Source organism: Sminthopsis crassicaudata, chromosome 5 (genome assembly GCF_048593235.1).
Source record: "Sminthopsis crassicaudata isolate SCR6 chromosome 5, ASM4859323v1, whole genome shotgun sequence".
NCBI lineage: Eukaryota > Metazoa > Chordata > Mammalia > Dasyuromorphia > Dasyuridae > Sminthopsis > Sminthopsis crassicaudata.
The window spans coordinates 281,582,969-281,601,954 of NC_133621.1; the positions used below are offsets into that span (position 1 = coordinate 281,582,969).

At 32.4% G+C, this 18,986-nt stretch overlaps 1 protein-coding gene across 8 annotated transcripts in view; it reads left to right on the top strand.

The window, feature by feature from the left end:
- Nucleotides 1-15,953, top strand: part of LOC141544751 (uncharacterized) — a 77,935-nt gene extending 61,982 nt beyond the window's left edge. For 3 of the 8 annotated variants that reach the window (XM_074271262.1, XM_074271264.1, XM_074271267.1), the window contains 6 exons: nt 1,998-2,114; nt 2,982-3,098; nt 3,978-4,094; nt 6,014-6,081; nt 7,638-7,716; nt 9,628-10,344. In XM_074271262.1, coding sequence (XP_074127363.1) covers nt 1,998-2,114; nt 2,982-3,098; nt 3,978-4,094; nt 6,014-6,081; nt 7,638-7,716; nt 9,628-9,807 — 678 coding nt within the window. In that variant the 3' untranslated portion in view covers nt 9,808-10,344. Of the gene's footprint in view, nt 1-1,997; nt 2,115-2,981; nt 3,099-3,977; nt 4,095-6,013; nt 6,082-7,637; nt 7,717-9,627; nt 10,345-10,964 lie in introns of those variants that run through there. The other 5 variants (XM_074271263.1, XM_074271265.1, XM_074271266.1 and 2 more) reach the window with 5 other exon arrangements.
- Nucleotides 15,954-18,986: the final 3,033 nt, after the last annotated feature.

An 18,986-nucleotide genomic window follows, 5' to 3' on the forward strand; every position in this document is an offset into this window, starting at 1 on the left:
GGACCCTACGGACTCCTACAACCATTTTGTAGTTCTAATAATTTGCCTGGTATTCCATTTAATGCTCCAATGAAATTATTAGAAATGCTGAAACAAGGTAAATCCTGAAAAAATGTGCTAAGAGTACTGTAACAATTCAAATTGAGATGCTGTAGGGCATCAGTTATTACCCTTTTCATAATCACTGAAACATATTTATCAATTGACTAGTTTTAATTCAAAATACTGTAAACTGATTTTAGAAATATTAAACAGTTGATCATATTTTAATGAAATTACAAAGATTAGCAACTACTTTTGTTTAAAATTTAGGACAATAATTCTGTTATTATTCCATTAAGAATTAATTTTGGTGTGTGGTAATAAAGCCATCTTTTTTAAATGTGCTTTTGATTCCCTACTACATTATTATTTATGTCAGTCTTTTTACTATATTTACTAATACTTCTTGCATAATAACCAGAATTGCAGTTTCTGGGATCCGTGCCTTTCCTTTATTGAAAATAGATAGCTTTTTACTATCTAATAACAGTTCTCATTATCTGTGATGCTTTTCACATAAGTAGTGAGTGGAAGTACTGTACAATTTCAGATAAAAAAATGTAGTTGAATCTATTCATTTCACAATGGAATTTAGTTTTGTGTAGTAATTCAATTAATTTTGCTAGTTTTCTTAAGACAATTTTACATTGCCTTCTCTTAGATGGTTTTCTTTCAAAAGGTTACTAGACTTTACTTGAATTTTGTTTTTAAGATGATTTTTATCTAACGAGATAGAAAATGTTCAATGTCTTTTACATTTTAGCTTCATTTATGCTAGTCACATGCAATAATTTTCTTTAATTTATAGTGAAAATGTACAGGATTTTCAATAACATGAATAGTAATGCACACACCCATATATATGGGTTTTTAATAACATGAATAGTAATGCACACACCTATATACATATATATATATATATGTTTGTATATATGTTTGTATTTTGTGTGTATATGTTCATCTATGTATGTAGTATATATGTGTGTATATTAGTCTTCCGGCTAGGTTACAGGATAACATGAAATTCTCTTTAGCACTGACCTTGCACCATACTGTATATCAAAAAGTGGAAGAGGTACCATATTTTCTATAATTTTCCCCATTTTTCTGTCCATTGACTGCAACCAGGGGTATAATTTCTATCCTTTCTTAAAATTGAACTTCTCTGAAGACTTGGCAAACAGAGTTGAAGATATAAATAGTAGCTAGCAAGACCTCCACTCCACTATCCATCTACTCCCCTTTTTTTTTGCTTTCATGAAATTAGATCAATCGTTTCAAGTAATTGTATGAGGGCTGGCAAGAATATCAGTGCATATAATCATTCTTCAAGGGAAACTATGAGAGTAAAGAAAATGCATCTTTTTCTTATAGGCATCCTTATTCATATAAGGCCAGATGCAAAGAAATTTTTTCTGAAAAATAGAAGGTAAACCCTAATGTTTCAGGTATAAGAAGCTATATTGTTGTACCCTTTACCATTCTCCCACCTTCCAAGTGAATTGCCCATAAAAAGCTTTATCCCCTATGTGCTTTTGGAGGTGTTATAATTCTCAAGAAGGTGAATGAGGAAATCAGACTGAAAGTAATGCTTTATCATGAGCAAGGAGGAAGATGCATGCTTGGATGAAAGGTGTGTTGCATCATCAAAAGAACTTTGTGGTCTTAAGAAATAAGTTCTCATCCTTTTCTCGATGACACTTTTATGACTTAATTTTATTTAAAAAGTCTTATTTTCTTATTTTTCTAAACTACAAAACAAAATGGTTGCATTAAATGATTCCTAAGGCTTTTCCTAGTTCTATATCAATGATAATCATGAAAATGTTCATGCTATATTAAGTTCTATATAAAAATATTGATATCAGTTAACTTTGAAGGTATATTTATTTCCCATAAGCCAATACTAATATATGAAATCAGTAGCAGAAATTCTATGTACATATTTCCATCAGGATATGATAAGAAAGCTTCAACAAGAACTTGCAGATTCCCAAAAAGAAGAATCCATTCTTTCACAAAAGGCTTTGGAAATGAAGCAACTACTGAAGATATATCAAATGGAAAGTGAAGTACGTATATAAAAATTTCGTGATTTGTCATTGACTAATGAAAAGTGTTTTCACTACGTCACTTTTGTTTTTTCCAATATTATATTTTGTACCTGTCATTTAAACTGACAGAACAAGACTTGTATCCATTTATATGATTTCTATATTGGGATAATTATTTTCACTCATAATTTATATCTATCATCACAGAGGGATGAGATTTTTTTCTAAGTAAGAATAAATAAATCATGTATATCTTTTATATATGTAAATAAACACACACACACACACAGACACACAGACACACAGACACACAGGCTGCTTTATGGAAATAGGAATAGAACTTTGCATCTGGATAGTTTTGGAGTTGTCCTAGGGGAATTCACTTAATCTTTCTTAGCTTCTTCAACTGTAAAATAAAGATAATAATACTTACGTTCCAGAGTCGTTGTGAAAATCAAACAAGAAAATAATTGTAAAGCTCTTAACACAGTGCCTGACACATAATAGGCACTTAATGAATGTTTGTTTCTCTGCCAGAAACAATATTTTCAGTTATTTATAAAAGTAATCATTGTCTCTTATATTTTGACAAACACTTCCTAATAAGTTCTCATCCTTTTCTCGATGACACTTTTATGACTTAATTTTATTTAAAAAGTCTAATTTTCTTATTTTTCTAAACTACAAAACAAAATGGTTGCATTAAATGATTCCTAAGGCTTTTCCTAGTTCTATATCAATGATAATCATGAAAATGTTCATGCTATATTAAGTTCTATATAAAAATATTGATATCAGTTAACTTTGAAGGTATATTTATTTCCCATAAGCCAATACTAATATATGAAATCAGTAGCAGAAATTCTATGTACATATTTCCATCAGGATATGATAAGAAAGCTTCAACAAGAACTTGCAGATTCCCAAAAAGAAGAATCCATGCTTTCACAAAAGGCTTTGGAAATGAAGCAACTACTGAAGATATATCAAATGGAAAGTGAAGTACGTATATAAAAATTCCGTGATTTGTCATTGACTAATGAAAAGTGTTTTCACTACGTCACTTTTGTTTTTACCAATATTATATTTTGTACCTGTCATTTAAACTGACAGAACAAGACTTGTATCCATTTATATGATTTCTATATTGGGATAATTATTTTCACTCATAATTTATATCTATCATCACAGAGGGATGAGATTTTTTCTAAGTAAGAATAAATAAATCATGTATATCTTTTATATATGTAAATAAACACACACACACACACACACACATACACACAGACACACAGGCTGCTTAATGGAAATAGGAATAGAACTTTGCATCTGGATAGTTTTGGAGTTGTCCTAGGGGAAGTCACTTAATCTTTCTTAGCTTCTTCAACTGTAAAATAAAGATAATAATACTTACCTTAATAATACTTACCTTCCAGAGTCGTTGTGAAAATCAAACAAGAAAATAATTGTAAAGCTCTTAACACAGTGCCTGACACATAATAGGCACTTAATGAATGTTTGTTTCTCTGCCAGAAACAATATTTTCAGTTATTTATAAAAGTATTCATTGTCTCTTATATTTTGACAAACACTTCCTAATAAGTTCTCATCCTTTTCTCGATGACACTTTTATGACTTAATTTTATTTAAAAAGTCTAATTTTCTTATTTTTCTCAACTACAAAACAAAATGGTTGCATTAAATGATTCCTAAGGCTTTTCCTAGTTCTATATCAATGATAATCATGAAAATGTTCATGCTATATTAAGTTCTATATAAAAATATTGATATCAGTTAACTTTGAAGGTATATTTATTTCCCATAAGCCAATACTAATATATGAAATTAGTAGCAGAAATTCTATGTACATATTTCCATCAGGATATGATAAGAAAGCTTCAACAAGAACTTGCAGATTCCCAAAAAGAAGAATCCATGCTTTCACAAAAGGCTTTGGAAATGAAGCAACTACTGAAGATATATCAAATGGAAAGTGAAGTACGTATATAAAAATTCCGTGATTTGTCATTGACTAATGAAAAGTGTTTTCACTACGTCACTTTTGTTTTTACCAATATTATATTTTGTACCTGTCATTTAAACTGACAGAACAAGACTTGTATCCATTTATATGATTTCTATATTGGGATAATTATTTTCACTCATAATTTATATCTATCATCACAGAGGGATGAGATTTTTTTCTAAGTAAGAATAAATAAATCATGTATATCTTTTATATATGTAAATAAACACACACACACACACACACACACACACACACACACACACACACACAGGCTGCTTGATGGAAATAGGAATAGAACTTTGCATCTGGATAGTTTTGGAGTTGTCCTAGGGGAAGTCACTTAATCTTTCTTAGCTTCTTCAACTGTAAAATAAAGATAATAATACTTACCTTCCAGAGTTGTTGTGAGAATCAAACATGAAAATAATTGTAAAGCTCTTAACACAGTGCCTGACACATAATAGGCACTTAATAAATGTTTGTTTCTCTGCCAGAAACAATATTTTCAGTTATTTATAAAAGTAATCATTGTCTCTTATATTTTGACAAACACTTCCTAATGTTGAAAAACAGTTCTTTTACCTGCTTAACTTCAGTATAATGGTATTTACTAAGAAATGGTTTATTACTGGTTTCAGTCCTTTCAAAACTTATTCTTTCATATTGCTATGCTTGAGAAATATTTCTAGTTTTGAAATAAGTATTGGAATGGAATAAGTTCTGTTTCTCAAATCACTTTGTTTTCCTTATCCCTCATTCTCTTTATTTTCCTCCCATTCCTTTTGGACCACAATGATTAAAATATTAACTTTCATAAAAGCCTTTGTTTTCAAGCTGGACTCTAGGAACTAGGTGTGGACTAAACTTTATAAGGAATAGCAAGGAAGCAATAAATCTTTGTCCATATGGATTAACTCAGTTAAATGGAATTCAGGGCAAAATGGTACCAAACTTTAAGCGATAAATAAGAATCGGGTGAAAATTATTTGTTCAATTATTAGTCCATCAATTAGTGAATGTCAGTTCTGTGAATTATATTGACAGGTTCTGACTAGCTTACCAAGATCGTGAGAAATCCATGCTCTCTTGTCCTTGAAGAATGTTCAGTCGGACTTGAAGCCAATGCAAAATAGGAAAAGCTCATACAAGTTATCATGTAAACAAGCACCAAATAGCTTATTATATAAGGAAGTAATTTAAGAGAGAAAGAGTGAAGGAGAAGGGAGGGTAGGGAGACACAAAGGAAGAAAGGGGAGAGAGAGAAGGGAGTCAGAGACAAATCACTTTGCTTGGAGATTTGCTTTTCCAGAGGCTAGTCACTTTACCTTAAAACATGTGTTTATCGCTCAGAGTTTTTCATTATATAGCTTTATAAACTTGAGGGGGCAGCTAGGTGGCACAGTGGATAGAGCACCAGCCTTGAATTCAGGAGGACCCGAGTTCAAATCTGGCCTCAGACACTTAACACTTCCTAGCTGTGTGACCCTGGGCAAATCACTTAAAACCAGCCTCAAGAAAAGAAAAAAAAAAAAAAAAAAAAAAGACCAAAAAGCATAACCTTGATCATTGTACACAAGACATCTTTAGTGTAGCGTGTTGGTTTGGAAGACCCCAAGAAACATTCTTAAGGCTGTGATCTACACTAATGAAGTGTCCAGTGCTACGTATGTAATTTCAGGTGTATGTGCCCATGTAAAATGAATTGAATATAGTGACATTTGGAATATATAAATGCAATCGTTTTGTCTATGCAATGGACTACTACCTGATGGACTAGTAAAATTTATATTAATAGTTAAGTATAGGCATCACTAATTCATAGATAAGGATAAGATTATGATTTCATTTTTAAAGTTGAAAAGTTTGAAACATTTTGGAACTTTTATAGTTGCAGGAATCTCAGGAACAGAAAAGAGAGACACAGCAGTATAATGAGTTAGAAGAGCATATGCAAAAGTAAGAATTAAAGCATTTTTATATTTCACTGCTATGACTAGTTGTAGAGCAAATCAAAATGATAAATATATTCATAATACAACATCATGCAATTGTTTATTTTAATTCCTTTTTTTCAATGGGAAAGGAGAATAATCTGCTTAAGTATAACTTATTTTGAGATGAATAAATAAATAAATTTTAGTCAATACTGGAAATGTCAAAAGTGCCTTGGGCTCCAATCAGAATTTACCTCCCATAAAGGGAGAAATGAGATGAGAAATGTAGCTGTAGGAAATCAGATTTTGGAGGACATGTTTCAGAAAATACTGGTTTTCATGTTGTCAGTTTACTCAAGTGCTTTACTTTGACCATTTTGGGAAATCAAAGGATAAGCTATATAAATTACGGCTAAATATATGTATGTAGGTATTGCGCGGACACACACACACACACACACACACACACACACACACACACACACACATATATATCCTACCACCAAATCATGGAAATGTTATATATCTGACTTGTTACTTGCTGTGCATCCTGTGCTAGTTGTTTTATTTTCCACAAAGTTCTCTAAAAAATATACATTGAAGAGCTGTTACAGATACAAACTGCTAGAAGGAATTTCCTCATGAAGAATTCCCTATTCCAATAAAATGTTCCTATCTTACTGCACCTCCCTTCCAAAAAAAATGTCCTTTCATAAAATATCTTAACTAACTGTGCCTTATCAGGAGTTTTTCCCCAGGAATAATATATTTTTCATAGCCAGTTGTAGTGTAGCGTAATTTATAGGTTTGAAAGAATTTCTGAAGGATTATCAAAATACAGGTTTCTTGCAAAGTTGATCTCCAGAAACAATCAGAAGAGAACTGAGTTTAGTGGGGAGAGTTCAAATCCTGATTCTGACATATACTGACTGTGAGCCTGAGTCACAGTCTGAACCTCTCAGTGCTGGCAAGAAACTTAAGAAGACTTGAGCTTGCAGGTTTGAATAGGTAGACAGTATCTTCCTACACCAAGGAAATCACAACTCCAAATCACAGAGATTTTTAGATCACAATGTTTTAGGAAAGTGTCTTAAAATAGATACATATTCTTGTCTAAATATGTCATTATATATGAAGATAGGACTGGATATATACAAATAAAAGTTTCTTAGAAGGAAGTGCTGTTTTTCTTGATATTTATATCCCAGATTCCAAATTCTGTTTGCCTTTGATCTCCATGCATTTGCATATTCCACAATATGGAATATACCTCTTGCAAATGCCTAGTTCTAATCAAAACTCACCCCAAAAAAACACTTAAATAAGACTTTCTGTATTCCTTTTTTAATTCCTTTTTGCAGTTACTTTGTATTTACTCCAAATATACTGCATTCACATGTTTACCTGTGCATGTTGTTTTCATTCTAATTAAACCAAATTGGAGCCTCTTTTACTTCTCTTTAAATCTATCTTCCAGGCTTTGCAAGTGAGATCTTGAACCTTATAGGAAATTATTAAATTAAATTAATTTTAAAAAAGTTCTTCAAAATTTTGTGACAATTATATTTACTTTTGTAGATTTAAAATGGAATGTGCCACATTTGAAAATTCAGGAGAGCAAGATGAAAACATTTGGGAAACTATCAATTTCTATTTTGTAAGTCATCTCTGGGATTTAGTTTTCCTCATTTTAAAAACCTTTTTTTTTTTAAGTGGTAGAATATGGTAAGAATTTTAATTGTAAAAAATCCAGTTGTTAATGTAATATGATATTCAAATACAATTCACATTGATTTGGGATGCTGGTGGTGTTAATCATTGTTATGGGAGAGATGAATTTTTTTTCTCTGTATAATTATTAATATTGGCATCACATCAGATTATCATTTGATGCCATAACTTGGCTTTCTGATTGGATACACTGAGGTTGGGTTTGCAAAGATGGAAAGAAACAATTTTCTAAGAGAAATAGGTGGTTTCTAAAAAACTTTTTGAAGTGCTGAAACATTTAGGGGCAATATCTGCAGGGCCTCTTAGAACACAGAGCTCTGCTACAATCCTAAAAATAAAAATACTACACCAAAAGATGACTACTAGGCAGAAACAATTTGAAAAGAGTATTGCTTTAAGAGATTTTAAAATGACAAAGCATAAATAAAGCAATAGTTTGATTGCAAGGTGATCACTATTGCCGTTAAGAAAGTTCATAATGTAAATTGATGTAAAAGTTAAAGATTCACTCTATAAAACAGGACTTAAATTGATTTAAGAGAAGGAAGTTATAGATTTTCAATACCTTCTACCAGTAAATGAATTAAAACACTTACAATACAATATTCTCCATACATTATTTTTCTATTTTAGGGAAGGAAAGATTTTCCTCCTCCTGGAAAAATGACTAATAAATGAATTCATCTAAAGCTACTGGGTTATTTTTTTAAGATTCTAGTATTTGATGATATTGAGACATTTCCTCAGTTCTGATATCTACCTAAAGTAAGGGGAAAGCCCTAAAGAGCTTTTATGAGATAACATTTGCAAATTGGTGCTATGGTGTACTGGTACTATACATATACTATATATGTGAATTGCAAAACTCTTCCTTATCAAGAAATGCTAAAATTCTCATCTTGGGAACTTAGGCTCCCTTTTAAAATATCTATGATAGAAACTTGCAGAATGTTTGGTTAAGCCCTCAATATCTCAATAAGCATCCTTTATCTCTTTTGTAATACTTCCTCTCCTCCCCTGAGAAACCCCAAGTTTATATTTACCCTATAAAAGGTGTGCTTATGATGTTCTTTCTGGAACTAAGTCAGCTATGAGTTAACTCTCTCTCTTCCCATAACATCTTCCTACTATACCTAACTCTTTAGACTGCTAAGCTTTTCTATGCATTTAGCCTGCCATTCAAAAGGGTACTCACAGCTTATAGCGTATTCCTTTAATGGTTTCTTCCAAATACCTTTCTTTGCTAACTCTATTGCTCTCCCAAATCTATTTCTATTTCTATTTACCCCTCCTGGGGCCAATTTCATCTTTTTGTTTTGTCGTAAATTCTTCTCATAAATAAAGATACCTTTTGGCAAAGAGAATGTCCTTGTGAATTTTTCACATGTACCTTGGATTTGGTATTTCATATTACTCTCTCAACCCATCCTTATTTGTTTAAATAATGACAAGTGACTACTTAGAAATATTTTATTTTACTGTCAATTAACTTGTTGTCCTGCAGTTCTCATCAATATTTCTCAAAAATAATTGATTTCTTAACATTCTAAGTTTCCCAAAAGCAAGAGATACAATGTTAGCCAGGAAAGGGTTTTGGAACAAGTAACAATGGAAAAGTTTCCACAATAGAACTTACAATTACAATTACAATTAACCTGGGGAAAGGTGGAAAGAAATAATGTTTATTATGCAGACTTTATATAAAAGCTAGTAATGTAATTCCATGGTTTCATCCTATCTTTGAAGTGTCTAAATGTATTTAAATAATTAATTTAGGAAAAACATTTTGGAGCTGTAACCTTTCTTTTGTGTAATTAGCTAAATTGATATTTTATAGAAACATATTCAAGACCTTAAAAGACAATTGGACGCAGCATTCTCAAAATTTATGCAGTTGGAATTAATGAATAAAATAATTCAAGAAGAATCATTTTCTAGCAAAAGTCTGCAAAAGAATCATGACAAGCTGGAAAGGAAGAAAAGGAATTTGAAGAAGTTAATGTTAAGTATCATTTAGAAATACCTGAATTAAAACACAAGGAGAACTGGACATTAAGGAACAACTAAATAACATCTTACTATTCTTACAGGTTACTTTATCAATTTAATGCTTTTAAAATATTTCCATGTAAGTGAAGGTTTTTGTGGGGTTTTTTTCTCTATTCTAAATCCAGAATCTTTTTCTCTGCCTTCTTTAGCTTGTCTGCTCTCTCTCCATTAGCTTGGTATCATGATTTTTAAAAAAGAAAATAGGCTTTTAATGTGAATTCTGAAACCAACTTATGCTCTTCCCTTGTCAGCAAATGTTAAAATGCTCATGCTGGAACTTAGTTTCCCAGACTGCCTTATTCCTTTATATTTGCCCTCCTCCCATACATGGTGTGAGCCCCTTTAAGGGGAGGGTTGCTCCTCTAAAAGATGTGCTTCTGAAAAAGATTTTTTTTCTCAATTCTTTTCAGGACTATGAGTTACTCTCCACTTCATAGCATCTTCCTTCTAATGGCTCCTTACTTATTATTTATGAGTTCCAATAGGGAACACATCTGTCCCTTTGTTAATTCACATAATAAATAGCATAACTTAGTAAAATGTGATGGATAGCTTGTTTCAATTCTTCCATGTCAAGAACTGAATGCTTATTTTGAAAGGATTTTTATTTACCAATTCTGGTGTCTATTTTGCCTTATCTTTGAAATGATAAGTGAAATAACCATATATCATTTGCTAAAAAAAAAAAAAAGAAAGAAAGAAAAAAAAAGAAAAAAAATTTGAAATTTACAATTTAAAAAATTGAAAGGTGAATTGCTTGTGCGTTTTTTTTTCACCAAAAGTTTTAATTGTAAGAAAATATTCTTGTGGATTCTGGAGTAATTTCCTTTCAAAATTATTTCTTATTCAAAAATTTTTATGATCTAAAATATTAGCACTAGAATGAACTAGTGAGCTAACATGCAGTAGAAATAGTTGTCTTCTTTTTAAGTTCAAATTTAATTTGCCTGTCCTTGAGTTCTTTTAAAGTTAGAACTTATTTTTGTGAATTCAGAATAGTTCTTTAAATCAGAGACCGAAATTTAAATGAAAACTAACAGAATATGGTAACAAACATCTTATAATTTTCAGGTGAGAATCGGGCATTTTATGTTAACTCTTTCCTTTGTTTTCCATTTGATTTAGAGCCTGGAGCTAAACGAAAAAAAAAAAAAAGATAACTGATATGACCAAATGGAGCATTGACTTCAAGAAATGGAAGCTGAATTCTTCAAAATAAAAATGTCAAATGAAATGTCTAAGGCAGAACTAGAGAAATACATGGGGCAGAACCAAGATGGCAGAGATTGCACAGGTCTTTATCTGAGCTCACATCAACACCAGATCAAAACTCTGATCTGTATCAAATTTCCAGCAATAGATATTTTGGAAGAACTTCAGAAAAGGTTTACTTCAACCGGGCATGGTGGGAAGGGATGACTGCACAGGTCCAGTGTAAGGACCCAGGACAGTGTGCCATCCACATGCTAAGGATCTACCAGGAAGCTCTTAGCCAAATATAGCAGCATTGGCTGCTCTGTCTCGAGTACAAGCCAGTGGATTAGCCACTCTCTCAGCTGAGAGTCATACAAAACAAAGGTAAATAGCGTGCTTCTAAACTCCAGAAGATCATGGGACCTAACCATGGCCACCCAACACTGGAAGGAAGTCATTGACCCAGCCTAAAGCTACTATCACTTGTACAGGAAGCTGGGTGAAATCTCCCTGTTACCCTAAGAACAGACTTCAACCTTTAAAAAATCAGGAAAAAAGCAAAAAGAAATCTGATTATAGATAGCTTTTATGGGGAAAGAAAAAAACAGACCTCTAATCCTGAGGATCCTAAAAGCAAATCATCTCCAGATGAATCCTCAAAGGGTGATAGATTTGAGCCCCATCTCATAAGGCTCTCTTGGAAGAATTCAAAAAAGATCTTAAAAGAGAGTTAGGAGGAAAATGGAGAAAGGAAAAGAGGACTTTGCGAGAGAGTTTGGAAAAGGAAACACAGAAATTATCTGAAGAAAACTCCTTTAAAATAGATTTAGTGAAAAATCATATAATGCCTCTTTATACATTTGATGAAATGGAAGAAAGTACATAACTCCTTAGAGAAACCAATTCAATGAAAAACAATTTGTGAAATGGGGGAAAAATGTAGTGAACAAAAACATTTAAAAGTTCAGTTACCCAAATGCAAAATGAAATAAAGATAACTGGAAATAAAAGGAAAATTAGAATTTAACAAATGGAAGTGAATGACACAGTGAGACTTCAGGAAACAGTCAAACAAAACCAAAAAACAAAAATGAAAAAAATAAGAAGAAAATGCAAAATGATTCATTGGAAAATCTTACATGGAAAATAGATTTAGCAGAGACAGAGACAATCTAAGGATTCTTTGGACTTCCTGAAAACCATGATGAAATAAAGAGTCTAGACATCATCTTTCAGGAAATGCCTGAAACTGCCTTCATGTCCTAGAACCAGAGGGTAAAATAGCCATTGCAAGAATTGACCTAAAACTTCCTGAAAGAGGCCCTGCAATGTAAACTCCAAGGAAAGTCATAACAATCTTCAGAATTATCAAATCAAGAAGGAAATATTGCAGGCAGCCAAAAAGAAATAATTCAAATATTGAGGAAATGCAATCAGAATTACCCAGGACTTAGCAGCTTCTACTTCTAAAGATCAAAGTACATGGAATCTGATATTCCAGAAAGCACAGGAACTTGGATTGCAGCCAAGAATTAACTTTCCAGAAAAACTGAGCATTATCATTAAGGGAAAAAGATGGATATTCAATGAAACAGGTGAATTTCATTTATTTGAGATGAAAAGACCAGAACTGAACAGAGAATTTGATCTTCAAATGCATAATTCAAAAGTACAACTTTCTTGTAAAAGTTCTATCTTCCCTATGTAGGAAGATATGTTTTACTTCTTGAGATCTGTATTGTCATACAGGTATAATTTGATTTTATTGTGTTAAAAAGGTAGAAAGGTAACCCACAGTAAGAGGTTCATACAGCTGCTCAAAAGGAAATCATAAAGAACTTTCTACTGGCACTGGGAGCAGGAGGACTATGTTGTCATCCTCCTAGTTGAAACCATGTTGCAGCTCTGGATCAAAGTCCCAGGCTGAGGAAGAGCATTATTATTACAGCATATGGTCACAGAAGAGCAGGAACTCTGATCACAATTATAGGATGGAAAAGATCATTCACAGATCAGAACACAGGCTAAGATAGCAGTGACCACACCTCTCTTAGATCATACAATACTGGAAGAACTAAAAGCTTCCAGATCTAGCTCTGAAAAAAGCAGAATAAAAAACCTGAATCTTGGGATAGTGCTGTCGCCATTGTAGAGCAACAACAAATAATCTAAATATAGAAAGTTCCTATGATCAAAACACAAGCATAGAAAAAGGCAACAAAGTCAAAAGTGCCACATCCAAAACCACAGAAAAATGTAAATTGGTCTCAGGACAATAACGAATTCCTAGAGGAGCTCAAAAAGGATTTTAAAATTCAAATAAGAACGGTTTAAAATACTCGGAAAAGAAATGAGTGACACAAGAAAATTAAGAAAGATCAACACCTTAGTGAAGAAGACACCAAAAAATATTAAAGAAAATCACCTTAAAAAGAGAATAGGCCAAATGGTAAAAGATGCACAAAAATCCACTGAACTACTTAAAAAGTAAAATTGACCAAATGGGGAAAAAAATCCAAAAATTTCAAAAATTCACTGAAGAAAATGACTTTAAAAATAGATTTGAGCAAGTTAAAGCTGATGGATCCATGAGACATCAAGAAAATAAAAAGAATGAAAAAAATGAAGAAAATGTGAAATATCACTGGAAAAACAATAGGTTTGGATAATAGATTCAAGAGAGTGCAACACCTGAAATCCCTGACCAAAAAGAGCTTAAACATCATCTTTCCAAGGAAACTGACCTGATATCCTAGAACCAGAGGGTAAAACAGAAATTGAAAGATTCCACCCACAATCAACTCCTGAAACAGATCCCAAATTGAAAATTCCCAGAAATATTTAAGCTGAATTTCAGATCTTCCCAGGTCAAGAAAAAAAATTATTGCAAGGAGCCAGAAATAAACAATTCTAATATTGTAGAGTCACACTCAAAACAGGGCTTGGAATGATACTCCAGATAGCAAAGATAATCAAGACTCAACTACCCAGTAAAACTGAGTGAGGGAAAAAGGATAGGGGAAATAATAATAGTAATGAAATAGAGAAGTTTCAAGTATCCCTGATAAGACCAAAAATAAACAGAAAACTTATGCAAAACCCAAGAGATGCATAAAAAGCTAACAAAGAGAAATCATAAAGGATTCAATAACATTAATAACTGCATTCCTACATGGGAAGATGACACTTGCAACACCTAAGAACTCCCAAGAAATCATTAGGGCAGTTTTAGGAATCTACATAGTCAAAGGGCACAGATGTGAATTAACTATAACAGGATGATATCCTAAGAAAATTAAAATAATTTCACAGGAGAAATAGTAAGGAGTAAAAGGAAAAAAACAGGACAAACGGAGAAAGTAGGATGGAAGTAACAATAGTAATCATAACTTTGAATGTAAATAGGATAAATTTACCCATAAAACAAGGAGATAGAACGAATTACATAATTTAGACATAAAAGGTGATACCATGAGCATAAATAAGGACATGTAGAGCAGTTTACTTTTTTTCTCTATGAATAAGGGAAGAATTTGTCACCAGACAGAAATGAAATGCAAAATGGATTGATTTTGATTAATTAAAAGGTTTGCCCAAACAAAAGCAAGTCAAGATTTTAAGGAAAGCAGAAAAGTGAGGTGGTAGTTTTATAACGATTTATAACAATATCATAAAGGCTTCATTTTTGAAATATATCAAGAACTAGGTCAAATTTATAAGAATACAAATCATTCCCCAATTGGTAAATGATCAAAGAATATGAACAGGCAGCTTTCAGGTGAAGAAATCAAAGCTATCTAATTATTAGAAAGAAAATGATAAATATTGGTCATGATAGAAAATTGGAACACTAATGGTTGTACCAAGTTGTAAAGTGATCCAAACATTTTGGAGAGCAATTTGAAACCATGCCCAAAGGACTATAAAATTTTGCATATGCTTTGAACCAGCAATACCACTAGGTTCGCATCCAAAAGAGATAGAAAAGGAAAAGGACCTAAATATTCAAAAATATTTTTATAGTGACAAAGAAATGGAAACTAAGGGAAAGATCGTTAATTGAGGAACAGCTGAACAAGTTGTGATATGACTGTAACAGAATAATATTATGCCATAAGAACTCAATAGCAGACTGATTTCAGAAAAAAACTTAGGAAGACTTAAGATCAAGAGAACATTGTACATAATATTGCACAATGATGAACACACAATAACTTAGCTACTCTCAGCGAACAATGATCTAAGATAATTCCAAAGAACTTAAATGAAAAATGCTATCTACCTCTAGAGGGGAAAAAAAGTCTGAATGCAGATCAAAGCATAATTTTTTAAAATTTATTTTTCTTAGGGTTTTTAAGGAGCTTGCGTTTTCTTTCACAATATGACTAAAAATATTTTACATCACTGCACGTGTATAATCAAATACTTTCTCAATAAGGGGGAAGAAGAGAAAGACCTAAAATCATTTTAAAGAGGTAAAAAATTGTTTCTATACATAACTGGAAAAAAATTTAAATGTGCTCAAAAAAAGTAAAAATTAAAATCTAATATGGTTCAAAAGAAAAATAAATGAGATTCCACCTCAAATGTAGTAAATTGCACACATTTTCATACTTTTTATTACAGTGTATTAGTTACACTGACTTTTTCTTCTTTAAAAAAAATCCATCATATGGGAATGGCTGTATGGGACAGGGATAGGGAGAGACACTAAAGGCACTAAATATAATAAAATAAATTTAAAAATTTTAAAAAGATCCCATGGCCAAAACTGTAAAACCAATCAGATAATGCTCTGGTATTCCTTCCACACAAATTGTTCATTTCTCATATCTATGCATTATGTGCTATTTCTGCTAAAAGGATTCTGCCTCTTGCTAATAAACTTTCCTGTCAAAAGTCATAACTGACTTCAAGGAATTTTGTTCTGGTTTGTTCATTTCTCTACCCTGTACTTCATTACATGAACATGGTGATTTTGTGGCATGCTGAAGAAATGCCCCAATTGCTTTTTACTTTTCTTTTTTTACATTTTTAGTCAAAACTCTATAGCCTCCATTCAAAGAAAATAGCAAAGGTAGAGGTATTCCTAAGGAGAAAGGTGTTTATTAAAAGTGCTATTTAGTTTTGGAACCAAGATTTGAATTGTGGAAATTTTCTGCCTTCCTAATTGTTTTTAATTGTTTTTATATATTTTCAATCCTTGAGAACATCTTGAAACTATGTTAAAAACTAAAATAGAATTCAAAACTTAGATCAACTCTAAGACATAACTAAGTTGACATATATTGATATACACAATATATGAGGAACTAATACACAGGACCAAGAGGTGTTCCCAAATGAATGGAGTCAATGAATGTAAACACTCAAATAGAAATAATATACCAAATCACTAATAAAAGAGATGAAAATCAAAATAATTCCAAAGTTTCACTTTACACTTAATTGGACAAGATAGTGCTGGAGAGATTTTGGAGAGATTTTGTAAAAATAGGCACCCTATCACACTGTTGGTGGACCTGGGAATTGGCCCAATCATTGACAAAAGCAATGTGGAATTATGCTAAGAAAAAATGGCTAAAAAATAACTCACACCTATTAAAATGACAGAAAGAAAAATGAGATATGCAGGAAGAGATGTGGAAAAATTGGGACACAAAGACAGTTGGTTCATTTGTGTTGGGACCAATTCAACCATTCTGGAGAACCATTTGCCCAAGGGCTATTTCAAACTCTGCATACCTTTTGACCTAGCAGTACCACTAGTTCTGTGTCCCAAAGTTAGATAGCTATCTGTTAGATAGGCATGTTTCTTGTGGTGGAAAAAATAGGAAATTGAGGAAATACCCATCAATTCAGTAATGAATTTGTGGCCTAGAATGCCCTAAAGAATGCCCTAGGAAAGATTTACATAAACTGATGCAAAAATCACGTAAGCAGAACCAGTAACAAGGTATGATGATGAATTGAAAATGACTTGGCTATTCTCCGCAATATGATCATCTAAGACACTTTCAAAGGATTTAATGAAAAATTAACCAGAAACACCAGAGAAAGAACTGGTGGAATCTGGATGCAGATTTAAGCACTTAATTTTTAAATTTTTCATGATCTGTATTTTCTTTTGCAACATGGCTAATAAGGAAATGTTTTCCATGACTGCATATATAATCTATATAAAATTGTCTTCTCAATGTGAGAAGAGGGGAAGGAGAGAGGGAAAGGATTTAGGACTCAATTTAAAAAATACAAATGTTAAGGACTGTTTTTACATGTAATTAAAATATGTATTCACATATATACATATAAGAAATTTTAAGTGGCTAAAATGTCAGTTTTTGACCCAGAGAATCCATTGCTAGGCCCATATCCCAAAGAGGTCAAAGATAGAACGGTCCCATATAAATCACAGTGTTTATAGCAGCATTATTTGTAATAGAAAAAAACCGGAAATAAAACAGATGCCCCTTGGTTGGTGAATGGCTTGTGCCCTAAGAATGACTAGGAACAATGAACAACTATGGATTTAATTATATTTTTTTCCTGGTTCAGCCCTGGCTTCACATCTGATTTAGTCTTTCATTTCCAACTGTGTTTTTGACATTTCGACCTGGATATCAATGGATACCTGACACCTTACATGGCCATAACTAAATTCAGTATCTCTGCTCCCAAAATCTCCCACATTCCAAACTTCCCTATTCCTGTTGAGCTCAACACAATTCTCTTGAGTTACCCAGACTCACAATTAAAATATTAACCTTGACTTCTCTTATTATTAACTATTAACTTCTTGACTTCCCTCTGACACAGTTACCATGCTAGTAAAACACCTTATCACAATATAGCTGGACTATTACAATCACCTTTTCATTTGTGTTCCCTGCCTCATCTACTCCCTACTCCCTACAATTATATCAATTGTTGAATTAATCTTCTCAAGTTTGACTGTCACCCATAACCTAAATCAATAAACTCCACAGTGGCATCCTATCACCTCCAGGATTAAAAAAACAAAAAAACAACCTACCTCTCTGACATCCAGAACCTTTTATAACATCCCCTCAACTTCTCCAATTCGCTTCTACATTCTAAGAACTCTGATCTGTTGACAATGATGATCTTGCTGTTCCTTGGGAAAAAAAAAACAAAAAAAAAAACCTCTGCTCACAACTCCAGGGATTTGTACTTCCTGTCCATGGCTGGACTGGTCTATTTCATCTCTGATTCTAGACTTCCATCAAGTTCAATTAAAATATCACCCCCTTATAAAAAGGCTTTTTTGATCCCTCTTATTGTCAGTCCCTTCTCTCTGTTGATGATCTCCAATTTATTCTGTAGATATCTTGTTTGTATGCAGTTATTTATATGCTCTCTTCTCTATTACCCAAATTCAGGGACTGTTGTCTGCCTTTCTTCATATTCCCAGTATTTATCACAGTACCTGATAATAGATGTCCAATAAAAAATTATGGGCTGATAATTAAAAGTATATACAAATTATATTAACAAGTACAAGGTTGTTGTTTGGTTTTTTTGTTTGTTTGTTTGTTTGTTTTTTGGGAAAGAGAGTACTGATGGTGGGATAAAAAAAAAAAGTGCTTCACTTAGAAAATGGAACTTAAGAAGTCTTAGAAAAAATAAGGAATTCTAAGAGGCAGAAGTGAAATCATAGGATTTGCCTGTGGCCACATGGTTACAAAGACTTGGGTTCAGTTTCCAACCTTAATATATACTTGTTCATTGAGCACATCAGGTTCATTTAAGATGTGAATTTAAGGGGCCCAACTCTTAAGGCTTGAAGTTGTGCGCTGCCATTATAGATTTGCTTTGGTAGAGTGAGTCTCTCAAGTTCTGTATACCAAAGAAAGGCATAATCCCCCCCCCAAAAAAAAAAACCAAAAAACCTTAAACAAATGGTTAAACTTCTTTGCTACTGGTGATATGAAG